The 22,960-nt window shown below is 51.4% G+C and overlaps 6 protein-coding genes across 6 annotated transcripts; 3 read left to right on the plus strand and 3 right to left on the minus strand.

Annotated features, from left to right (window-relative positions):
* Positions 1-590: 590 nt before the first annotated feature.
* Z520_10939 (uncharacterized protein) lies at positions 591-2,653 on the minus strand (the record flags this gene model as incomplete). The annotated part of the gene is made up of 5 exons (XM_016781430.1): positions 591-725; positions 747-773; positions 863-2,084; positions 2,132-2,325; positions 2,381-2,653. The coding sequence occupies 5 exons, from the start codon at positions 2,651-2,653 to the stop codon at positions 591-593; spliced, it is 1,851 nt and encodes a 616-aa protein (XP_016627419.1).
* An 809-nt stretch (positions 2,654-3,462) lies between these two features.
* Positions 3,463-5,299, minus strand: Z520_10940 (uncharacterized protein; the record flags this gene model as incomplete). Its single annotated transcript, XM_016781431.1, has 3 exons — positions 3,463-3,889; positions 3,972-4,485; positions 4,567-5,299. 3 exons carry the CDS (start codon positions 5,297-5,299, stop codon positions 3,463-3,465), a joined length of 1,674 nt encoding a protein of 557 aa, XP_016627420.1.
* Positions 5,300-8,060: 2,761 nt separating this feature from the next.
* On the plus strand, positions 8,061-10,730 carry Z520_10941 (uncharacterized protein; the record flags this gene model as incomplete). Its single annotated transcript, XM_016781432.1, has 1 exon — positions 8,061-10,730. One exon carries the CDS (start codon positions 8,061-8,063, stop codon positions 10,728-10,730), a length of 2,670 nt encoding a protein of 889 aa, XP_016627421.1.
* Positions 10,731-12,535: 1,805 nt separating this feature from the next.
* On the plus strand, positions 12,536-14,460 carry Z520_10942 (uncharacterized protein; the record flags this gene model as incomplete). The annotated part of the gene is made up of 4 exons (XM_016781433.1): positions 12,536-12,737; positions 12,793-13,901; positions 13,950-14,099; positions 14,152-14,460. The coding sequence occupies 4 exons, from the start codon at positions 12,536-12,538 to the stop codon at positions 14,458-14,460; spliced, it is 1,770 nt and encodes a 589-aa protein (XP_016627422.1).
* A 1,054-nt stretch (positions 14,461-15,514) lies between these two features.
* Z520_10943 (uncharacterized protein) lies at positions 15,515-17,776 on the minus strand (the record flags this gene model as incomplete). The annotated part of the gene is made up of 1 exon (XM_016781434.1): positions 15,515-17,776. One exon carries the CDS (start codon positions 17,774-17,776, stop codon positions 15,515-15,517), a length of 2,262 nt encoding a protein of 753 aa, XP_016627423.1.
* Positions 17,777-18,591: 815 nt separating this feature from the next.
* Positions 18,592-22,637, plus strand: Z520_10944 (uncharacterized protein; the record flags this gene model as incomplete). The annotated part of the gene is made up of 2 exons (XM_016781435.1): positions 18,592-20,183; positions 20,234-22,637. 2 exons carry the CDS (start codon positions 18,592-18,594, stop codon positions 22,635-22,637), a joined length of 3,996 nt encoding a protein of 1,331 aa, XP_016627424.1.
* Between the last annotated feature and the right edge of the window lie 323 nt (positions 22,638-22,960).

Genomic DNA, 22,960 nt, shown 5'->3' on the forward strand with positions numbered 1-22,960 from the left:
CTTGTATATAGCCCAACTCGTGCGTCAAGGTGAAAACTGAAGTCCGAATTATGGCAAGTGTTCTAACAGATAGCCCTCGGGCTCCGCAGTTCAGTCGTTTAATGGAAGGAAGACTAGGCGGCTTGGTAGGTGTATACGAGGCACACAACAAACCCCATACCAAATGGCGCCAGGGCGTTTTGTGCAACCGACACAAAAAGTTATGCCCGCAGGTGCTTTGAGCACCACAGCGGCAGATTACTCGGTACAGCCTAGAAATGCCCTCCACTTCTCCAAATTACCCAAAGCAGCAGCCACTCCTGGAGCTTCCACGGGGAGCCCGCGGCTCTCAACCCATACAATCAGGCGTGAGGAGAGCAGTCAAAGTGAGCATAGATCATCAAAAGGTTTATTCAAGATACAGCGTGACACACGCTCCTTCTATACCTAGGTATATAGGCCACTTCGAATCACTTTCTCTGCACACTTGTCTATATTGCCAATCCTGCGCTGTTTTTCTGCCTGGGCTCTGTTTGTTGTTAGCCTCAACATGCTGGATTGGAATAGACAAGGGTAGGGCAGGAGAAATCTCCGTCAATCATTCGCTCAAGCTATTGGGCACACTTACCGCCTGCCGCTTCAAATGTGCCGTTGGGTAAACGCCGGATGCTCTGGCATTGTGTCAGCATGGACAAATATTGCAGGGCCATGGAATTGCGCTGTGAGAGGACTCGGGACGGCTTGAGCTGTTCGAATGGGACACTCACCTGAGCTGAACTCTGACCGGTCGCAATCTGCAACCAGAATTGCTGTCAGCCCACATCAAGATGAACTCCTCGGCGCAAGAAGGGGCAATTCTCCCTCGGCCAGGAGAGCAACTCACAAAGGTAATATTATGGCCTCTTGACTTCATGAACGCGACCGTCTCGTTGTTGTACGCGTACTCAAACGACACCTGGTTTGGAATGAGCTGGTCGTGAAGGCGTGGCTGCGCCAGCGCCTGTGGAGCCGTCATATTCTGGTCAAGTACATGAACCAAACTCTGGATTGTCGCCGTAATGATCCGCGACCCTCCTGCAGCTCCAGTCACATAGTACAATGTTCCATTTGCGTCTTCGACTATGGTGGGTGAGATGGATGACAGTGGTCTCTTCCCCGGTCGCACATAGTTGGACGGACTCGGAACGTACCCAAAGGCATTCGACGTTCCAGGGACGGAGAAGTCGTTCATTTCGTTGTTCATAATGACACCTGTTTCTGGAACCAGAACCTGCGACCCAAACAACAAATTGATCGTCGTGGTCAGGGAGACGGCCAACCCCGAGGCATCTGCCGTAACAATATGAGAAGTGCCTGGGGTTTCCAGGGATTCAATGCCTGCCGGGTCATACGCTGAGACATTCAACGTTCGGAGGTCCGAAATCTTTCTCCGGATCTCCCGTGCCGACGCCTCAGAGAGCATTTCATCTTGAAAAGCCGAAAGGTTGTGCACAAACGAAGGGTCGCCGAGACTGGTTCTTTCCCCGTAACCAAATCTAATCGCTTCGTCCAATCGATGCGTGCTGAGATTGACAGTACCTGGGTGATAGAAATCGGGATATAATTCCAGGGTCTTCAGCACGGAGAGGGCAACCTCGCCAGAGCTCGGGGCGCTACAACTGAATAGACGATATCCTCGGTACGTGATGTTAGCTGTTGGCCGAATGGCAACGGTGTAGTTATAGAGATCCTCGAGTGTCATCGTTCCATTCGCTGCTTGCACCGCTGCAATCGTAGCGTCTGCAATCGGGCCACGATAAAACGCATCAGGCCCTTCCTGCGCAATGGTCTCGAGTGTATCTGCATATCTCTTCCGTGTTATCGTGTCTCCGGCTCCGAGCAAAGTTCCATTGGGTGCGAAATCAATCGCCCAGTTTGGATCGTCCACGAGGAAATTTGGCACTGCGGCGGAAGCCATGCCGTATTGCATATACCGCACCAAGTCTTCGCTTACGATCCAGCCATATCTGGCGGTCTTGATCGCTCCTTGCATTACCTGCTTCCATGGAAGTTTCCCATAATTTTGGTGCAAATGAGCCAGGCCTCGGACTTCTCCTGGAACTCCACTGCCGAACATGAGCATGCGAGCATCTCTTGACGCTCAGCCACGTACCTCGCCAATCCCCCGAAGATGCTTGCGTTGGTGTTATTGTTGTACATGTCCTGAAAAGCAGCGGCAGGGGCTGTTTCTCGGAAATCTATCGTTTCGTAGCTCCCATTTGAACCGCGGACAATCATGAAACCTCCTCCACCGATGCCGCTGTGATACATCCCAATAACTCCGGTGCAAAACACAGTACCGACGAGCTGAAAGACTGTTATCTCGGGCTCTGTTGATCGGTTTTTGAGAGGCTGAACTCACCGCATCTGCAGCGTTCCCACCCTGCCGGAGCAGCTCAATCCCGATCTCGCTGCAAATACTGCTCTCACTCGCTACAGCGCCCATCGAATCGGGCGCATACTGTTGCTGAATATGAGGGAGTGGATTGGCACCAGCCTGTTGTACCAACGGCGGGATAATCGAAGCACACGCCAGCTGCAATAACGACAACATGATGAACAGGTAGCCTGACTCCTTGAATGAGCGTGGGGAGTGCAAAGCAAAGAAAGCGCCGGCAAAGAGTGACGATGCCATCTTTTCTGGGGTGGCAGTCCCGCTGCAAGCTTGAAGCCGAAGTAGGCAGCTTCTCACGTTGACCCAGGAACAGGTAAATGTAAATTGAGCTGCGGCTTGCGTCTCAGTTCAGAGGCCGATCGAGGCACGCGAGCCCTGACAAGACCAGTAGGAGCCGTCTGAACGACGCAAGGAACCTTTTTAATCCTCCGCTCAATAACTTCAGCTGTCGTTACAACGCATGACGGCTCGACGATCGACGGACAGCTCGATAAATCAGTAGGGAAAAGTGACCAACGCTGCTAAACACGACCAGCCATGCAAGAGCACACAAAAATGTGTATACAGAGATGGAAAAAGGAATAAAGCAGAGAAAATCCCGAAAACCGGTAGCGCAAAGCAGCCCAGCCAGTGCGCACCGATCACTTACAGCAGACTGGCCCTCGTAACAGTTGTCCACTCCTGTTTCCCATGCTCTGCTCTGCCCAACGGACCGGAAGAGATAAGCGACTCAACGACATCCAAAGTAGCCCTAAGATATACCGACCACCGAACCCGATTCCCGGCGGATTTATCCGCCTTATCGAGAAGCAAGCAGCCCATACATGAACGAAGGAGCGCACAGACGAGGTAATCAATATACTATGCAATAATAACGAGAGCAACTCCTTCCTGTGACTTGCTCTGATATTGGATTTGCACGAGGGAGTCTTGTCTAGGGATCATCTCGGTAGTACCGATGATACAGAGCTCCAGGCTGGTCGTCGCAATGGGTGCTCGTCCTGAATCTCCAAAGCCTGATTTGATCTCGGGGTGTACACATGTATCTGCTACAACTTGGAAGACCTGGCTTCGCCTTCAGCCGAACACACTCCTGTCTTGTGCATTCCCAGCTGCTTCCTCAGTAGCTTGAAGGTCGCGTTTCTGGGTAGCGCTGTCACCTCCCAGATATCTCCCCGCAATCTTTTGTATCCCGCCACTTGCCCGTCGACGGTTTTCTGAATGTCCTTGAGCGCTTGAATCTTGTCTTTCCGCTCCTTGATATGGTCTTTGAGCACCACGTACGCTGTAGGCAGTTCGGTCATCTTGGCAGCATCCCATACGCCTCCAACTGCGGCATCCACAACGGCAGGGTGGGAGATGATATATGCTTCCAGCTCTGTCGGAGATACTTGGAAGCCATTGTACTTGATCAGCTCCTTTGTTCTGCCCACGACCTGTAGATGACCTTCGGGAGAAATGGTACACACGTCCCCCCTTAGAATTGCTGTTAGCCTGAGAAAAGAAAAGTCGCTTTGCACAAAATGTCAAACACTGGACTCGAAGGAATGGAACCTACGTGTTGTACCACCCGTCTCGGTCAAAGGCAGTCTGATTCGCATCAGGATTATCAACATAACCCGCTGACATGTTGGGCCCTTTCAACCACAGCTCACCCGGTCCGCCTTCTGGAGCATCTGCGCCGTTTTCAAGACGCAGAGATGCCAGTATATTCGGCAGTAACGTCCCGCTCTTACCCAGTGGCATGGCTTCTCCGATCTTCTGCCATGTCACATATGGAGCGGCCTCTGTCATTCCGTAAAGAGTTATTGTCTTCCAATGGCCGCGTTGCAGAAAACGTTGATAATCGTCTTGCTTGAGGGGCAACGGACCACAAACCATGTGCCTGATACTGGAGAAGTCATATCTCGAGGCCAGATCTGTGGTTGCTATAGTCAACGCGGTCATTGGCGACACTTGCGCCGCTGTCGCCCTCGTCTGATGAATGGTTCTTGCATAGGTCTCAGTGTCAAACGAACCCATAATGATGTGCAACATGCCGGTCCACGGTCCCAGGAACAAGGGTATCGTAGCTAGAACACCGTTGTCAGTATAAATCGGCATCGAGCATAAACAAGGACTGGTGGGCTTTGTCCCCCAAAAGGCACACTCACTATTGGCGATGTGCACAAAGGGCGTATAGGAGACAATCTTCTCCTCCGGGGACCAATGATCCGGATCGTGTGCCCACATTTGTAATACATTGGCTATGTAATTATATTGCGAGAGTCCGACCCCTTTGGGATTACCTGTGGTGCCTGATGAGAGGTGTATCGATGCTAACCTCGTCTTGGTGTCCGGATAGTGAGGTACAGTTAATTGCTCGGAGGCCATGAAATCTGCATGGAGATGTCGGAGCCCTTGAACAGGAGGGCCGATGGCAGTCAAGACTTCTGGATCCTTCAAGTCTGGACATTTACCTCGCGCCAGGTTGATCGCCTCTTTCACCGTGTCCCAAACTCTGGAGTATACTATCACGAATGTCGGCTTCGACACCGTTAGAGCATGCGCGATCTCGCCCGCCTTCAGCTGATGATTAATGGGACAAAATATGCCACCGAGCCACAAAACCGCGTGGACAGCTTCGAGGTAGGCGACACTGTTGGGAAGGATAATAGCCCACCGACTTTGATCATGAGGGCTGTACTGCCGTGTCAGGCCTGTTGCAAGTCTTCCAGCATTCGAGCGTAGCTGACCTATAGTCAGGGTGCGATCTTCTACATCGTCCTGAGCGATGACGTGGTCGGAATGTAGGGGTGGAGAGCGAGCGCTGCCGTGGAGGAGTTCTGTGAGATTAAGATCCTCAGGAATGGCAATGTCTGGATCTCCAGATCTGTATGTCTTCATTTCCAGGTTTTTCTGATCTGCTTTCTTACTTGTGGAAGAAGTTCTGTATCAGGAACGTGTTGGGTGATGGGTGTCCAAGGCATAGCTACCACTTCTACGGAGAGGTTCCAAGCGCTCGAGTCGACATTCAAGAAAGTAAGTCAACGAATGCTTCGCGAGTATCGCTCTGAGTACCTCGGAAAGACCGTTCAACTCCTTGGAAGCTTATCCAGTGACACAGGAGCATCAAAAGCCGGGGCCCCGCAGGAAAACAAGAACCCCTCATAGACACCTCGGTTCTTGCGACGTCTGGCTGCACGGCTGTCGATTTGCATGCACCGAGAGCACTGCGTCAAATGGCGGGCAATTACAGGCCGAATATCGGTGCACATTTTGTTTGCTCAGCTTGTAACACCTTGGCTCGCACGGCAGAGGGCGACACGGCGAGGCGCCATCCAGGGCGAAGCAGGTGGCCGACACGTGGTTCTTAATAACGTACACTGTACATGACAGCTTTCCTGCCTGCTTCCCTTCAGTCGTACACCATCCGGGCATTCTCCGAGCGTTGCAGCGTGCGTCGTGCGTGGCTTGAGAGCACTCGGGCAGGATCATGGGGAGGCACCATAGGGCAGTGATCGACAATTCCAGCACAGCCAGAGCAGATGATTTCGCCTGTGCATGGGAACCGCATGCCGGACTCGATTTCCCATCCCTCGTGCTGATCTGAACGAAACTGGTCATGCTCTGTCGAGTTGTGCCTCACAGTACCTACCCAGGTCCGTCCACGAAATTCTTGATAAGCCCCTCGTCAATACTTACCCGTTGGATCTGTCAAGCTTTAGATGCCAGATTTTGAGCATATGACCCAGCTCGTTGAGTTTCAAGCTCGAAGCAGAACTGTGCATTTTCTCGTAATGGACAAAAAGGGGGTAGCCAGTCAGGGTCCTGAGTGTTCCCTGATCTGCCGGAGAATTTTTGAAGGTCGCCGTGACTCTGTGATTGGGGGTGGCCTAGGATGGGTCTCCAGGTCTGCTGCTGAGAAGCGAACCAGTATGATAGTTGCCGACTTAACCGGAGCGGAAAGGCTTAATGATGTCAATGGCGTGGGATAGAAGGTCGGTGGATAGCCTAGAACCTTTGATGGACATGAGATTTACCACATTGATCCAAGGTGGCAGCGTTAAGCATCTCACCTCTTCCCCCAACCCCTTCGGACTTTCCAGATCTGATCTGCTCAAGGGGCTTCTAGAGGTCGGCGATCTCATTCTGCTCATTCGAATCAGAGCCGGTGGAGGGAGCGAATCTGCCCGCAGCCCCTGGTATCGGAGCTTGGTTGTTGTTGATTCTCTCTGGGAAGGGATTGCTGGCGCGTGCGTGTACTCGGTCCAGCATAAGCAGTCCGGAGCACACGGTCCCTGGGCCGAGTACCTAGCCAGGACCAGCTGCGTGAAGACCCAATGAAAGAGGATTGACGGCCCATCTGCACAACGGTGGGTTAGCCGGAGCAGAGTCTATCAAGGCCTAGACCGCCGTGACTGCTGGGTTTGTCCAACGACATGTCTCCATCTCCCTCCCAAGGTTCTTTTTTCTGTCCTCACACCCTGACAAAACGCTCACTCAGGGCCAGCATGGCCTTTGCTGACGCCCGCCAAAGATTCTTTCCGAAGGATCGATGCCACTGGCGTCATGCCACATGCAGTCTGCAGTAATTAGCCTCTGGCTTGTATCATTAAAAACAACTTCCACAATTCATACACCTGCACGGGACGGGTTCTAGCATATGCCAGAGAGTAACTCTAGGCGACCTTTTCCTGTACGGCGTCTTTCCATGCGACTCCTATACCCTTCGACCCCTATACCCTTTATGCTCTTCAGAATAATGTGTATACTCACTCCATAAGGATGTGTCGGAGCTGCGTGTGAGCTGAAAGCTGAGCTTCAGGCCTTGTCGGGGGCCGTCACTAAAGTTTGCCTCGGCCAGTTGGATGTTGCAATGGTGGATTTCAGCCCAGTGTGCTCTGTGCACAAGACCTAGGTTAAGGAAGGTTTAAAGGGGGAAAAGTCAAAAGGTTTTGTACGATTCTCTGAGACGGGAGAGTTTGGTGGCACCATTGGCGCATAGTGGTACGAGTTGTTGGCCGTACCTGGTAGAGATTTTGTTCAGAAATTCAGTCCAAGCAAAGCACGCACTGGCAGGCTACGTACTCCGTCCCTCTTAGCTTCTCCAGGACCAAATACGACTCTGCCTGACAGTGAATCAATAATCCCGCCGCACGGTCTCACTCGGTCTGCGCACGTCCCTAACGGTCTGGCACTCGGACGTGGTCTTGGTCCTGGGACTGTCTATGCTTTCCGCCTCCGCAGCCCTTTTCCTGGCTCCAGTCTCCCGTCCTGGACCAACAGTACCACCAGCACCATACGATTCCTCTTCCCGATTTCACCATATTCCTTCCGCTCCCCTCGGCTACCTAGACAACAGGCCATCGTCCTGTTCGACTTTCTATTCTCTGCTCCCCGTTTCCTGGGAGCTAACCAGTTATATCGATACCTGCTAGTTCTGGACCTCACATTGCGACGGCATATCCTTCTTACAAATCCGTACTTCGAGCGTGACTGTATCACCCTGCGACTTGCGACAAATGAAGCCCTGGGCGGCCTCGACTTGGATACGCTATAGAACGTCTAAGACCTGCAGACCCTACGAATGTCTATGAGAATAGATATTCCCCTAATACGTCAGAGCGAGGTGTTCAAAAGAGGGAGGTAACACCAAATGGCAGTGATGGCTGAACCACCTCATCCTCGGCCGTCCCTGCCGCTTATCGAGCGACAATCGTTATGTCTTCCCAGCGTCGAGCCCGGCGTGCCCGCCCAGTACGGTGAAGAAGGTTTCCTTCAGAACCTTGCGAAGCATTTCCCGTCCCACGAGAACAATGCTCTCGAGAAGCTGGTGCAGCTGAAACGGGAACTCAAGACAGCGGACACTGAATCCTTTTGGAAAAAGCTGATGGAGGGCATGACGGAGATTTGCCATGCGCAATACGGCTTTGTTGCAAAGAGAATACTGTCGGACGACCACAATGCGGCAGTAGAAATGCCTCCGCTCGGCGAGTCAGGTTCTTGTCTTCTCGGCGTCGCTTTCTATTATAACGATGGGGACAAGCAGAAAGCCATGCACCGCGACTATAAGTATCTCGCTTGGGGTTCGCCTTGCGCCTACATGAAGCACGACAAAGTTTTCCTGATCCCAGAGCACATGAGTTCGTTCATCACTCACAATCCTAACGCTCTTCCGTTCCCGGCAGAAGGCTACCTTGGGATTCCCTTGTTTGCAGATGACAAGTGTTTTGCCCATTTTGGTATGATGTGGACACAAGAAGGCCTCGACCGGCGAGACGCTACATGGAGTTACACTGAACTTCTGCTGCATTCATTGGAGGACATGATTGTCGAACGTCTTTTGAGCGGCCAAGGGTTCGTAAAGCCTCGGAATCGCAATACAAGCACGGCCAGACTTACTCACGTCATCCCGCGTGAAGCTATCACCCCTGGCACCCAGTCTTTAAAGCCATATGCCAAAAATCTGTCACATGAACTAAGAACGCCAATGCAGGGTGTGGTGGGAATGCTGGATGTCATGCATGCAACGGTGCAGGAACAGATCGAGTGCGTCTCCGACGCCCCCCTCCGCCAGGTCTTCCGGGGCCTGAGAGAGAACATCGAGATCATTCAAGACAGCGCCAAACGGGCTGTTGAAGCCGCCGACAACGTCGTCCATGCGTACGACATGAACATGCAAATCCCCGATACCCCCTCGAATGAGCACGAATCACCAGCAACTAAAGCCACTGGCTACTTCGATTACAAACCTGCCAGACTGATTGAAGGGAGTGATATCCACTTCAATTCATGCAAGCGCCGCCGAAGTAGTCCGACGTCGTGGTACTTTGGTAACGCCACGAAGATGCGACAACTTGGACCATCAACTCGTGTCGACGTCTCTCCCAAAAGCAACGTGGGCAAATTTCAACCTCCACAGACAATTCCTTCCGACGACAGCGTTCCCACCATCATCACCACCGTACAGGATTCCACTACACCTGGGGACCTGCATACTCCATCAACCAAGCTGTCTTCAGCAGAAAGTGACGCGTTTCCGACACCAGGGCTGAAACACTGTCGGATCCGAGAGCTGATACCCATGGTGATCTACGAATCTTTGCGTGTCGGAGGCAGACCTGATTCAGCCATCGGCGAACCCACTGACTTGGGCGAAAGAATCGTGGTTAGGTCGCGCTCTTCAAATGGCCACATTTCCCAGAAAACCATTGAATGGTTAGTGGCCAAAGATGTACCTGAGACTCTTTTCGCAGACGAACGAGACTTGACCAAATTGGTGTCTGCTGTACTGCTGAACGCCATCAAGTTCACAGAACAAGGCAGCATTACTCTGCATGCCCGACTCTCAAAGACCCACCGATTCCTGGTTATCAATTGCAAGGACACTGGCGACGGGATTCCGGAGGATTTCCAACCAGAGCTATTTAAACCATTCTCTCGGGAGGACGACTCGTTGACCCGGTCAAAGGAAGGTCTCGGTCTCGGTCTTCTGGTTGCTAAAGGACTAGCACGCCGGCTTGGTGGAGACATCGTCCTCGTAGCTTCAGACGTCTCTGGTCCAAACAAGGGTTCTGAGTTTGAGATCAAGGTGCCTTTTGAGCCTAACGAGAGTCCGACAAGTCGTTCTTGCACTCCTGGTAGCAAGACCCCAGAGAGATCGAAGACTGCCTCCCAGCCAGCCGCTACTTTAGCACCTCCGGATTTATCACCCAAGGGCCACAGACATTCGAGACCTTCAAAAATATCTATGCCATCTTCTGAAGAGTACCCCTCCCGCGCACCACGAACTCCGGCGCAGACCAGTCCGTTGAAGAGGGACACGTACGATCGGTTCCTAGCACAGAAGCATCCTCTTACATTCTTGGTTGCAGAAGATAATAAAATCAACCGAAAATTGCTCGTGAATATGCTCGGAAAGCTGGGATACAAGGACGTGCACGAAGCTTTTGACGGGAAGGAAGCTGTGAGAATCATGCGGGAAATACATAGCAGAGGAAGAAGTTGCGGCAAAACAAACGGGAAACGACCCACCAGAAAAGTCGACGTCGTCTTGATGGACCTCTGGATGCCGGAAATGGATGGCTATCAGGCGACTGAGCATATCTTGGGCATGTTCCAACATCCTCAAAGCGAAGAGGGATCCGACTGTAGCCGCATGACCCCTCCCATTGTCCTAGCTGTCAGCGCTGATGTCACGGATGAGGCCATTGACCGTGCCACAAAGACAGGGATGGAAGGTTTCATGACGAAGCCGTACAAACTGGCAGACTTACAGAAATTGATCGTTGAATTCTGCGTCCGAAGCGAAGGCGTTGTTTCTGTCCCGGATTGATACAGAAGGAGTTCAATAAGGAGAAAGCCAGATCTCTCATGGGTAGAGGTTCATGTGTTCCTTCCATGGTCTTGTATATATTCAAATATGCTCTATATTTCACGATACACATGACGAGATGGCTAGAAACAATGTGATACCCATTAATGACACATGTGGAACTTGGTCTACTACTTGATGCATCATTCTCATGACGGGAGCGCGCCTTACAACCAGCTGATGTGTTGCTAAGACGAGACTGTCACAAGTTGGCCCGAAGCTGGGCTGGAAATGTACCTACCTAGGTACCTAGGTAGGCATTCCTGCACCTGGGAGTTGGGAATTGGTGTTCCTTTGTTGTGTGTGGCCAATCATAAGGCTTCCACTCCAATCCCTGATCGCCATTTCAAGGCAACATCCATATTGACATTTAGTAGTTTCTCCCGCGTGCTATTCATTACTGCCGCCTACACTTCTCTGGATTCAGTATCCTTTCTTCCTAGAAGAAGACGTGAGGACACTGTCCCGTCTGTCAACACTTGAAGCCTGTGTTCATCAATACCTCCGCACTTGACGAACTATCAACTACATAGTAATTTTGATACCCTGAGAAAGTGGGTTAACATGCCTACACCGTTGGATAAGGCAATGCAATCTCGTGTACGTGGCATCTCCTGATCCTAAATATACGCATGGCACGACGTCTCGACACTTTTATTTCGTCACTATCGCAAAGTCACACTTGCACCCCAGTGATATTACACTGCTCGAACTGATGTGGTCACTAGAATTTATTCTTCGGTTTGTCCACCTTGCATCTAAATCCGAGAGTTCGACCTAGGGGGATATCCTGGTATTCCTTGTATCCTTGGATGAGCTGTATCGTCAACGGCAGCACCAGGAACTTTTCTGACCTCTCGGAATTTCCTTCATGAACACGACAGCTTTTCCAGTCCAAGACTAGGAATGGCCCCTGACTTATTCTATCTCTTCTTAGGTTTTGCGGGGATAGTGACCCTTGCATCACTATGGAGTATGTGGGGAGGAGATATGTTCCCTGCTGAGGGTGATCCCACCGGCGGTATGAACTTGTCCCTGATGCCCAAGGACGTTCTCACAACACTAAGCCAATGTGCTGATTGGTACAGATCCGGAATATTGGACTGAAACCGAGTTGAGGCGGTGGCTGAAGCTGGTAAGTCTGCGGTTGTGTTGAAAATGTTCTACCGTCGGTCAGCCGCAATAATCAAATGATGCAAAGCTGATGACGCGGTCAAAGAGGAAGTTGATGCCCGACACCAAGATGACCAGGGCTGAGCTTTTGGAACGAGTCAAGGCGAACATGAGACCCCAGACGACTTCTTGAATCCCACACGATGGGCTCGACTGGCAACATGAGCAACGCTGCCGAGGTTAGCCATACCTTGTTGACGATTGGAACGTATTGCATGAATTATGGTTTGAGAGCTGGTGCGGTGGCGATTGAGAGTATTTTCCGGTAATGCGCAATTGCTGCAACTATATGAGCATACTTAGCTTTTCCTGTTAACGTGCATGAATTCATTCTCCCGAGCAAGGTGTCGACATATACTTCTACGTGATCGCTACTGTGCCCCGGCTTCTGTCATGTAATAGAGGCCGTCTGGCCACCCTCGCCACCTCGCACTCAGCCTTGTAGCCTTGTAGCCTTGTAGCCTCGCCGACAAATGGGGGAGGCCAGAATGCGATGCGGAGAAAATTGGCTCGTAGCTTCGAAAAATAATTGGAGCAAGTTGACTTCTGCCCTCGTGGGCACATGTCCAGCTCTTGAAGCTCTTTCTTTCAGCATGCTGGCTCTCGAGCGCAATGCTCGTAGTTTCTTCCTCCAGTGTCGAGCTTCTGCGCGATGTCGACCATCGCTACCCATCCTGTTTTGCGGAAAGCCCCAGCGACGCGGTCTAGCAGCGGCGATCGAACCAGAAAGACCTGCAAATGCCGCTGCAGGGAAACCTTACTACGTGACAAGTCCCATCTTCTATGTCAACTCAGGTATGTGTGCTCATTCCCCATCCTGATAGCAACTGGCTGACCATGGATGCTGCAGCACCCCATGTCGGCCACCTCTACACGTTAGTCCTCGCAGACGTCCTCAAACGGTGGGCAAAGCTTCGCGGCGACGAGAAGGCGACCCTGCTGACCGGAACCGATGAACATGGCATGAAGGTGCAAAAGGCTGCTCAAAAGGCGAATGCCGATATTAAGTTGTTCTGCGACCACCACGCTGAGCAGTTCAAGACGCTGTGTCACGCAGCCAATATCGACTATGATCGCTTCATCCGGACCACTGACGAGGACCATAAGGATGTTGTCCGATATGTCTGGGAAGAGCTGAATCGCAGTGGGTATATCTATGAAGCCAAGCATGAGGGATGGTACTCTGTCAGCGACGAAACATTCTACCCCTCAACCCAAGTCCACAAAGTCCTCGACCCCTCAACGGGTCTAACGAAGATCGTCTCCATCGAGACTGGGAAAGATGTGGAATGGACTTCGGAGCTGAATTATCATTTCAGGTTGTCCGCTTTCCAGGCCCCCCTGCTAAAGTACTACGAGGAACACGCAGGCGCCATTGTCCCGAAGCAACGCATGGCCTTCGTTATGGACGAGATTCGAAGTGGACTTAAAGACCTCTCTATTTCCAGACCCTCGTCACGGTTGACATGGGGAATTCAGGTTCCAGGTGATGAGAGTCAGACCATCTACGTCTGGCTCGATGCCTTATTCAATTACTTGACGATGACAGGATATCCATTTGTCAACAGAAATGACCCGAATATGGTTTGGCCACCCAATTGTCAAGTCATCGGCAAAGATATCATTCGTTTTCACACCATATATTGGCCTGCTTTTCTAATGGCGTTGGGGCTTCCTGTGACTGAAAAGTTCCTGACCCACGCTCACTGGACGATGAACAATGAGAAAATGTCCAAGTCAGCCGGCAACGGAGTCAATCCGTTCTACGCCATGGATCGATTCGGAGTGGATTGTATTCGGTTCTTCATGGCACACAATGGGGGTATTGTCGACGATGCTACGTACGACAACTCTTTCATCGAAGAAACATACAATCATTTGCTGAGGGGTGGTTTCGGAAATCTGATCCATCGCGTCTTTAAGAGCAAGCACTTCGATGTCCGCGAAGCGGTCAGGCTGGTCAAGGAAGACGAAGATTTCTCGAAATTCATCGCTCAAGACCAACAGGCCGCCAGTAACCCGGAAAAACAGACCATTCGTGCCAGTCTTAGAAGTCATCATGCCAAGTTATGCTCTGTGAGAGAGATTGCAGACAACCACATGAAAGAGCCAGATCCCCGCAAGGCTGTCCAGTCAATTTGTGAACTGATCGGAGAGGTATGGAGTGTTGCGCATTTCTGTTGAAGCTGCAGACCTGACTAAATTGCAGACAAACAAGTTCTTCCACAACACTGAAGTCTGGAAGATTATCAAAAGTGCCGACCCCGAAACAAGACGTATCGCGAATTATGTCCTTTTCACGAGTGCGGAATCTGTCCGAATCATGGCCATTCTGCTTCAGCCGTTTATGCCCGAGAGGATGAAAGCCGCCCTTGACTTGATGGAAGTCGACGAATCAAAGAGGTCACTGGATGACGCTCTTTTTGGTGCAGATTTCACATATGGTCCTCCAGCGCTGAAGGCTGATTCAAGGTCGGCCGGTGGCGTCATTTTCCCTATGCTATTGTCAGCCCATTGAAGACAACATGGGAAGCCATAGAATCTGGCACTGGCCCAGGCACAGGTACAGATCTGGTTTATCCTCCGACTGGAGCATGGAAGCTCGACTCAACTTCCCCATTATCTCTCGCAATCTGACTTCCCCTCGCTTCATCCATTTGGAGCCTCATATCAGAGAGGCATCCTGACAACGAGCCCTACCACGAGCAGATATACTCAACAGTTCCTCTTAGTCAGGCAGAAAACTTCACGGAGTTCCAACCAAATGGGATATTCCGTGGTCAAATCACTCCTTTGTCCTGAAGTTCGATCGGACAAGGATGGGTTCCCCAACCACTTTTTTCATTGTGGTACCCGCAACAACCCCACGAAAAGGGTTTGACATGAGTTGCACCACTGTTGTATTTATACCTCCAGGATACCCATGTATTTTGAAACTTTTCTCAGCAATACCACTTATGATGTGCTTCTGGAATACCTAGTCACATCAGTTGACCCTTCAACCGAAACGACAAAGTTCCAAGGTGGATCGAGACTCCACTCGTCGAATCCCTAACTCTCTCACGTGCAGCTGGGTGGTACAAGATGCGTTGCCTCTTATGCTGATGATCTTGTGTCCGTGAAGTTTTGGAAAATGAATGGCAATGAAGATGTATGTAAGGGGCATGTGCCATTTGGGTCCAAGACATGCATTCCAGTGACTGGCCCATCTAATTGTTGTAACAACTATATACAGAGGCGAACCAGGATGTTAACAGATTCCAGCCTCAATTGGTGGAGCGCAAGCATTTTTGCTGATTTGGTTCTAACCATCCTGCCGGTGAGAGATCGAAGACGGAACTCTCGCGGTCGTTGAGACATGAGCCTGCATAAGTGTAAATGGAGACACAAGCAAAACTTGCGTCCCCATATGAGCAAGGCGGACGTGCAGTCTCGTGTTGAAAGCCAAAAAGTGGTCGACTCAGGATTTCACACGTGATTTCCCCGTCATTGACAGCTGTCTGGTCAATTTGTAGTCTCGTCCTCTTCATCCGCAGCCTTTGTGTATGGCGGCTTCCATTCAAATCAGTCCTTCAGGAATCGCAATACCCAGGAGATTTGCCTCCACTGCTCCCCGCCCACTGCTGGATCGTCAAGACAGTCGTATACACACAACTCGCCAGTCCAAAAGCAAACATCAGATAATCCAACCATCTCTGCAAGTTGGTCTTTGCCACGGCCTTGAGATGCAACAAAGGAGGATAGCAATATACCAGCGGAATGCACGCGAAGCTGCCGACCAGAGCGACAAACTTGTCCAAATCGCCGGCCCCACCCCATGCAATGAGCGCACATACACAAACGAGGAAGAAGCGGAAGATGTTCTTCTGCCACTTGATGTAAGGGTTGTATTTGCCCGAACGACTGAATAGCTCATTTTCCATAATACGGATGGCGGGAAACAGTTGGAGTGGTGTGCTCAGGAGAATAGCCAGGGAGTAGAGAAATTGAACAGCGTTGACCATCTTACTATCTTGAGGCAGATTGAGTATGACGACTGTCTTTGTTTTCGATCCATACGCAGCGTACGAGAGCGCGCCGATGGAGGTGAAGAGAATGGTGATGATGACCATGACCGTGGCCAAGACGCCGGGGAAATCTCGAGGTCTTTTCATTGATTCTTGAATCGGGATGATCAGTCCCACACCCTCAAAAGTGAAGATAGCCGTGCCGATGAAAAGTGTCCAGGTTGAAGGGTTAAACATGGTGATATCTGAAGGTCCTTTGTTGTCAACGATGGTGGCAATATCGTAGTAGTACAGGTAGATGAGTCCCACGAGAATGAAGGCGTCAGCAATGAGAGCCGTGAAGCCGAGTTTTCCAATATCCCTGATCAAGCTCAGTGGCAGGAATATGACAAGTTGCATCAAGATCATGAACTTAATGTCGATAAAAGTTCTGCACTTGGATACTGCAAGGACAAATGCCTGCAGATTCTCCGAGGTGAAGACAGTGTATGCCGATACAAAACCAACCTGGCTAAGGACGATGGAGAATAGAATCATCGCTCTCATCCACTTCCCGTAGAGAATGCCGCCGATGTCGCCAAATGAAGCCTCGACCTTGTTCCGTGTGCTGATGAGCAAGACAAAGCAGTGATAGCTGAGGACAGCTACAGCAAGAAGGACAAGGGAAGAGAAGAGCATTCCGCCGTTCAGAAAAGCCCGAGGCAGGAAAAGGACTCCTGTGCCAACAAAAGATTTCAGGAGCAATAGGGCTGCATTAAAACTGCTACCCGTTCCAGTCGGCGGGCGCTCCCTATGTCGTCTCCGTCGGAGTCCACCTGGCGTGAGTAGAGCACTATCCTCCAAAGGCTCTCGATCGCTGCCCTCATCATAGGCATCCGACGAGAAATATTCGTCTGGTTCAAGAACCTCGTCGTCTTCCTCTAGGTCTTCACCTGCGAAGTGTCCATAAAGCGTGAGAAACTCCAGAAAATTATTAGTAAAAAGCCTTGGTCGAGTATCGCTCGCAGAAGCGTCTTGACCGTCTGCTGCAGGAGAGCTCTTCCAGGCTCGACCAGAGGGGGTAGGACTCTCAGCAGCTCGACGCAAAAAGTTTCTGCGGAATCCGCCAGGCACTCGGATGTTTTGTATGTCCAGAGTGTCACTTTCAGGCTCCGGTCTCGGCATAGTGAAACTCTTGCTCCTCTGAGCCTTTCCAGGTTGGTTTCCTTCCTGCTCTTCTGCCCAACGATAGACGGCGCGCGTCATGTCCCCGCCTTGTAACCGGAGGCTGGAAAACTCGGCTGAATCCAAACCAGTGCCTGGCTCATTTAGATCTATTCGGAGTGGTCTCCCCCTTGACGAGCCTTGGTCTGGTTGCACCAAGTGTCTTTTTACCACCTCAGGATCCTCTGTTGGACCTGGGCTCCCTTCCATGTCGCGAGGATTGAAAGAGCCATAATTGCTCCTGGGTAATCTGTCGTGACTCCCCAACCCGCCTGCGGTGCTCAAGAGCGGCTGTCTCGGGGAAGGGTCGTGTGCAGGAACAGGTGGTGTATGACTCCTAGGAGGAGTTTGGTTCCCTGTATCGGCTAGAGCCGTGGAAAGGGCAGATCGACCTGGGCCTGGTAATGACCCGGATTGATCAAGCTTGGGCAGGGCCGAATCATTGTTATCGGCTGCGATCTGCTGAGGCGTCGGGACCTGCTGGACAGGAGGCGTATTAAGCCGCTGGGAGGGCACAGGGGAGGCTAATCGTGCTATTGACGCATTGCGCGAATGCGGACTGCCTCTTGCGGGACTACTTGAGCGTATGTCCACAGGACTGGTTCGAGATGTTGTTGACGACATTGAGAGATCGCTGAGGTCAAGACAGAGTGAGGGGCGGCAGATACGACGACATATGCAGAGTGAGACGGCTTGCCCAAAATCCAAGATCCCCAGGATATAGCATGTGACAGGTACGAATGATCAATAAGTGCTTGTGTGGTGCGCTTGTGGCAGAAAGAAATAATGGGCAGTGCTTTTTTACCTGCGACGTAACTGGCCAGCATGATGCAAGCGGCGAAATTCCCTGTGGCGCCTGCGCCTGTACGAGGTACTGTAGGTACTCGGTGCAGTGGAAGCCTCGGGGCGGTCTGCTTCTGCGGCCAAGGCCGAGAATAGGCGCTGCACCAATAAGTGCCTTAAGCCATGCCGCCCAAGACCCCCAGCACCGGTCGCTTCTCGTGGCCCGTGGGTAAGGCGGTCCCCCCACGCTGCCTGCACTAGCAAAGCTTAGGAGCAAAAATTCCCCTTTCGACATCCCTTCAACATCCGTCCATAGAAACAAACATCCAGCTTCATCGCCTGTGCTTTGGCGTAATATTTGTACCACACTCTCCCCTTCTGTTTCATATTGGCCCCGCATTCATTCTTTTTCTTTTCTCTGGTCAACCCTGGTTGATTTGGCAAGCCAGCTACATCCTAAGTGGGAACAAGTTCAACAGCTACTAGGTAATTACCTGGTATCATTCGGACAGGCTCCTCACCCTGTGGTTGACAGCGGTTGACAACTTCCACTCGAGTCCCTTTCAAGGTTATTGCAGGGGTTGCCTGTCTTCACTCGTCCGAACGGAAGGATGCATTGATTATGGATCGAAATCGAAAGGCGATCCTAAATAATCATGGCCAGCACAGGAGGAAAAAAGGGCTGGCCGGACTTTGGAACGGGACGAGGCTCTGTAACTCGACGCGGTCCCGCCTTTTTGACGCGCACAGCTACTGATGAGGCTGCTCAATTACTACGAAGGTCATCTTTCCCAGGCACTCCAGAAGAGCATCGTCCTGCATCAGCCCACGATGGCTCAGCATATACTCTGTCAAGACCTGCGACCGCCCAGTCTTCTGTGTCTGTTCCGCCGCTTGCGCCGGTTGACATATCGACTTCTTCAAAAGCTTATGGGACTTTCGATGGCCCTCAAGACTCACGAGGCGACGCTCAGCCGCCAACGTCAACAGCTGCGGATCAAGGTTTGCCAGGACATTCACTTATAACCTATAGCCGTGGTACAGCTGGCAAGGTTGAGAAATCGGGTCTGCACAATGATGGCACGGCTCCGCGCCCAGCTGGAGGCTCGGAAAAGTTGGGAACGTTCTCAGGAGTCTTTGTTCCTACAAGTCTGAACGTCCTAAGCATCCTCATGTTCATCCGCTTCGGTTTCATACTTGGGCAGAGCGGTGTGATAGGCATGCTGGCCATGCTGGTCGCAGCTTATGTCATCAATTTGATCACGACCATGTCCCTTTCGGCGGTAGCTTCCAACGGCACGGTCAGAGGAGGAGGGGCCTATTATCTGATCTCCAGATCCCTTGGTCCTGAATTTGGTGGAGCCATCGGGTTGGTGTCGTATCTCGGCTTCGTCTTCAACACGGGAATGAATGCAGTCGCTCTAGTCGACTGTCTCTCCTACAACTTTGGTGCCAAGTCTGGGAACTGGGCCAACACTCTTCCTGAAGGTCAGTGGTGGGAGTATCTCTGGAGTACTTTGGTTGTGGTACTATGTGTCACTATCTGTATGGCCGGAAGTGCGATTTTCGCGCGTGCGAGCAATGGCCTGCTTTTCATTCTGCTTCTGGCAACGTTTAGCGTTCCCTTTTCAGCCATTATTCGAACACCATTCGAGACCCAAAAACAATTTCTGCAGTTTACTGGCCTTCGCCTTGACACTCTCAAAGAGAACCTGCTACCTCATTTCACCAAGGGAGCTGCTGGTAGCGAGCTCAAAGGCAAAGAGAACTATCAAGATCTGTTTGGCATTTTGTTCCCCGCAACTGGAGGTATTCTCGCCGGAGCGAGCATGTCAGGCGATCTGAAGAATCCTAGTGCATCCATTCCCAGGGGCACACTCGGTGGATTGGCCTTGACCTTCGTTGCATACGCTTTGGTGGTCTTAGCCATGGCTGCAAGCATAACCAGGGAATCCTTCTACCGGAACGTCAACGTTGTGCAAGACGCCAGCGTGTCGGGGATGCTAATCCTGGCCGGAGAGTTGGCATCGACATTCTTCTCTGTGTTGATGGGTATTATTGGGCCAGCGAAGCAACTGCAAGCCATCGCCAGAGACAAGGTTGTTCCAGGTCTCTCTATATTCGGGCAGGGGACGAAGAAGAAGGATGAGCCAATTTACGCGATCCTTTGCACTTTCGCTGTCACTCAGCTGGTGCTTCTTCTCGACATTAATCAAATTGCGTCGCTGATTACCATGACTTACCTCATGTGAGTGTCGTTTCAGACTGTTTCGAGAGTGGTACTGATCGCGTTTGCAGGACCTTTTTTGCTTTGAATGTGGCCACGTTTCTTTTGAAGATTGGCTCTGCCCCGAATTTTCGGCCGTCGTTCTCGTACTTCAACTGGTGGACGGCGGCCTCTGGTGCGCTTCTCAGCGCGGGCAGCATGTTCTTTGTTGATGGACTTTCGGCATCTGGGTCGGTTTGCATTCTACTCATCCTCATCATAATGATCCACTACACGACTCCGCCAAAACCCTGGGGCTCGATTTCGGAAGTCCTCATCTATCACCAAGTCCGAAAATATCTCCTGAGACTCAAGACTGAGCACGTCAAATTCTGGCGCCCGCAAATCCTTCTGCTCGTGAATGACCCTAGAAGGAGCTACAAACTCATTCACTTCTGTAATTCGCTCAAGAAAGGTGCCTTATTCATCATTGGCCATGTCATTGTTACGCAAAACTTCGGCGCCTCTGTGCCCGAAGCACGTCGTCAGCAAGCAGCTTGGAACAAATTTATCGATATTTCCAAAATCAAAGCTTTTGTGAACGTGGCAATTTCACCTTCTATTGAATGGGGGGCTAGAAATGTCTTTCTCTCCGCCGGCTTGGGGGGCATGCGCCCGAACATTGTTGTCCTCGGTTTCTACAATTTGCAACAGTTCAGATCAGAGCAACCTCTGGTCGACGTGCCGAGCCCGCCCCCAGAAAGAAAAGCTAGTTCGCTTAGACGCCGTCGTACCAGCAGGAGCCAGGTCAGAGGCGAACTGCCTACAGACGTCTGCTATGTGGAGAAAAGAACAGATATCCAGAGTTATGTTATGGTTTTGGAAGATATGATCCTCAAGCTGCGGACTAACGTTGCGGTGGCAATAGGGTTTGCCGACCTGGAACTTCCTAAAGCAAAAGCCGCTGTCACAAAGAAGTACATAGATCTGTGGCCCATCCAGATGTCCGCGGAACTCACATCTGAAACGGATGGTCAACCGCAGAATGTCACAACCACCAACTTCGACACGTATACCCTCATCCTGCAGCTTGGGTGCATTCTCAACACAGTGACATCGTGGAAGCGATCCTACGACCTTCGAGTCGCAGTCTTTGTTGAGTACGAGGCTGATGTGGAAGAGGAAAGAGCTCGGGTTACGTCCCTCTTAGAAAATCTACGGATTAGGGCTCAGGTTCTGGTGTTCTGGCTGGCTTGTGGCACCATCAAAAGTTACAACTATGTCGTCAACGGGCAAGATGTCGACGAAGAGACGCAAGACCAAGTCAACAAAGTTCTGGAAGATGAAACATGGTGGCAAGAACTTCTCAGACTCCGAGGCAAGTCCAGATCTGGCGATGTTACAGCTGGGGATGCCTCTTCGATGGCCGATGATTTTATATGGCCAAGCTCGTCTCTACCAAGCAGAAGAGATAGTGCTTTCGTTCGTATGGACGGTCTTCGCAGGATATTGACGCATCCGAGAAAGAGGTCATCATTTGGCAACTTGTCCAGTCTTGGGGTGAGCCTTTCTATGAGAACCTCACGGATAGACGACGACATGCTTAGCCGACATGCATCCCATCCAAGTGACTCTGAACGCTCTGAATCCGAGGATGAGGACGAAGACGAAGAAGATGGTGAGGAAGAGGAGACGTCCGATGATCAAGACTCGGGCGCGAGTCTATCAGAACGCGACAGAGAGCAGATGCACGAATCGTCTGGCAGCCTTAGGTCCGCTCTCAAAACTAAATCCTCATCGTCCAGGAAGAGTAGCCGGGCAAGCTCGAAAAAGTCGAGCCGCAAAAGGCAAAGGGAGGAAGCTTCGAGGATGGAACGCTCTACCTCGGCTGAGCCAGAATTGCAATTTGATGAAGAGATTCTCCCTTCAGGGAACGAGGAAGTCCTTCGAGGCCGTAGTCCGGCCGCGTCGGATTCCGGCGCACCATCGCTCAAACAAAACCTTGAGACTGTGGCCTCATCGCTAAGATCTCGAGCAGCTTCACCAAATTTCACATCTGAGCCTGTCCCTCTCACCAAAGTGCCTAGTGACGAAGGGGCCGGTCCCTCAATCATGTTCGCCGAAAGTCCACACCCGCGGCGACAAATGCCTGAAGATACCATCCCAGCTGCAGGACGATCAATTTACCAACGGACAAGAGAGGACAGCACTGCTCCCCAACCGTCCGCTTCTGGCTTTCCAACAGCGGCCTCGATTCCATTGTCCTTCAACGACTTACCGAGCCGTGCACAACATCTGATCTTGAATGAACTGATATCGCAGAACAGCGATGACACTGCCGTCATCTTCACAACATTGCCGGCACCGGTGGAAGGAACATACCGCAGCGAGACGGACAGCCTTGGGTATATCAGTGACTTGGAAGTGCTGGCTGGTGGACTCCCGCCGACATTGCTGGTGCACAGTAACAGCATGACTGTTACTACGAATTTATGAGAGGCCCAGCGATCCATTCGCGGGGCCAAAGAAGACCTTTAGACACCCCAGCTTTCTCTGAAGCCTAGAATAGATAGTACATATTTGAATTTTCAGGTCTTCCCTGAGAAGCTTTCCTTGCTCTGCTCCTTCGTTGCCTCTGCGAGACTGAACATTTCACACAATATGATTCTCTCTATATTTACATTGGCCTCTGGATTCGCTCATCTGGTGTGATGGCCAGGTCAATTCAACCAGGTCTCGATTCTCCCGTGGGGATTATGTGCAAGCCTCAAAACTAGCAATACTCGAGGCCATCGGATCCATTGTTTTCAAGCTGTCTT

Source organism: Fonsecaea multimorphosa (genome assembly GCF_000836435.1).
Source record: "Fonsecaea multimorphosa CBS 102226 unplaced genomic scaffold supercont1.34, whole genome shotgun sequence".
Classification (NCBI taxonomy): Eukaryota; Fungi; Ascomycota; class Eurotiomycetes; order Chaetothyriales; family Herpotrichiellaceae; genus Fonsecaea; species Fonsecaea multimorphosa.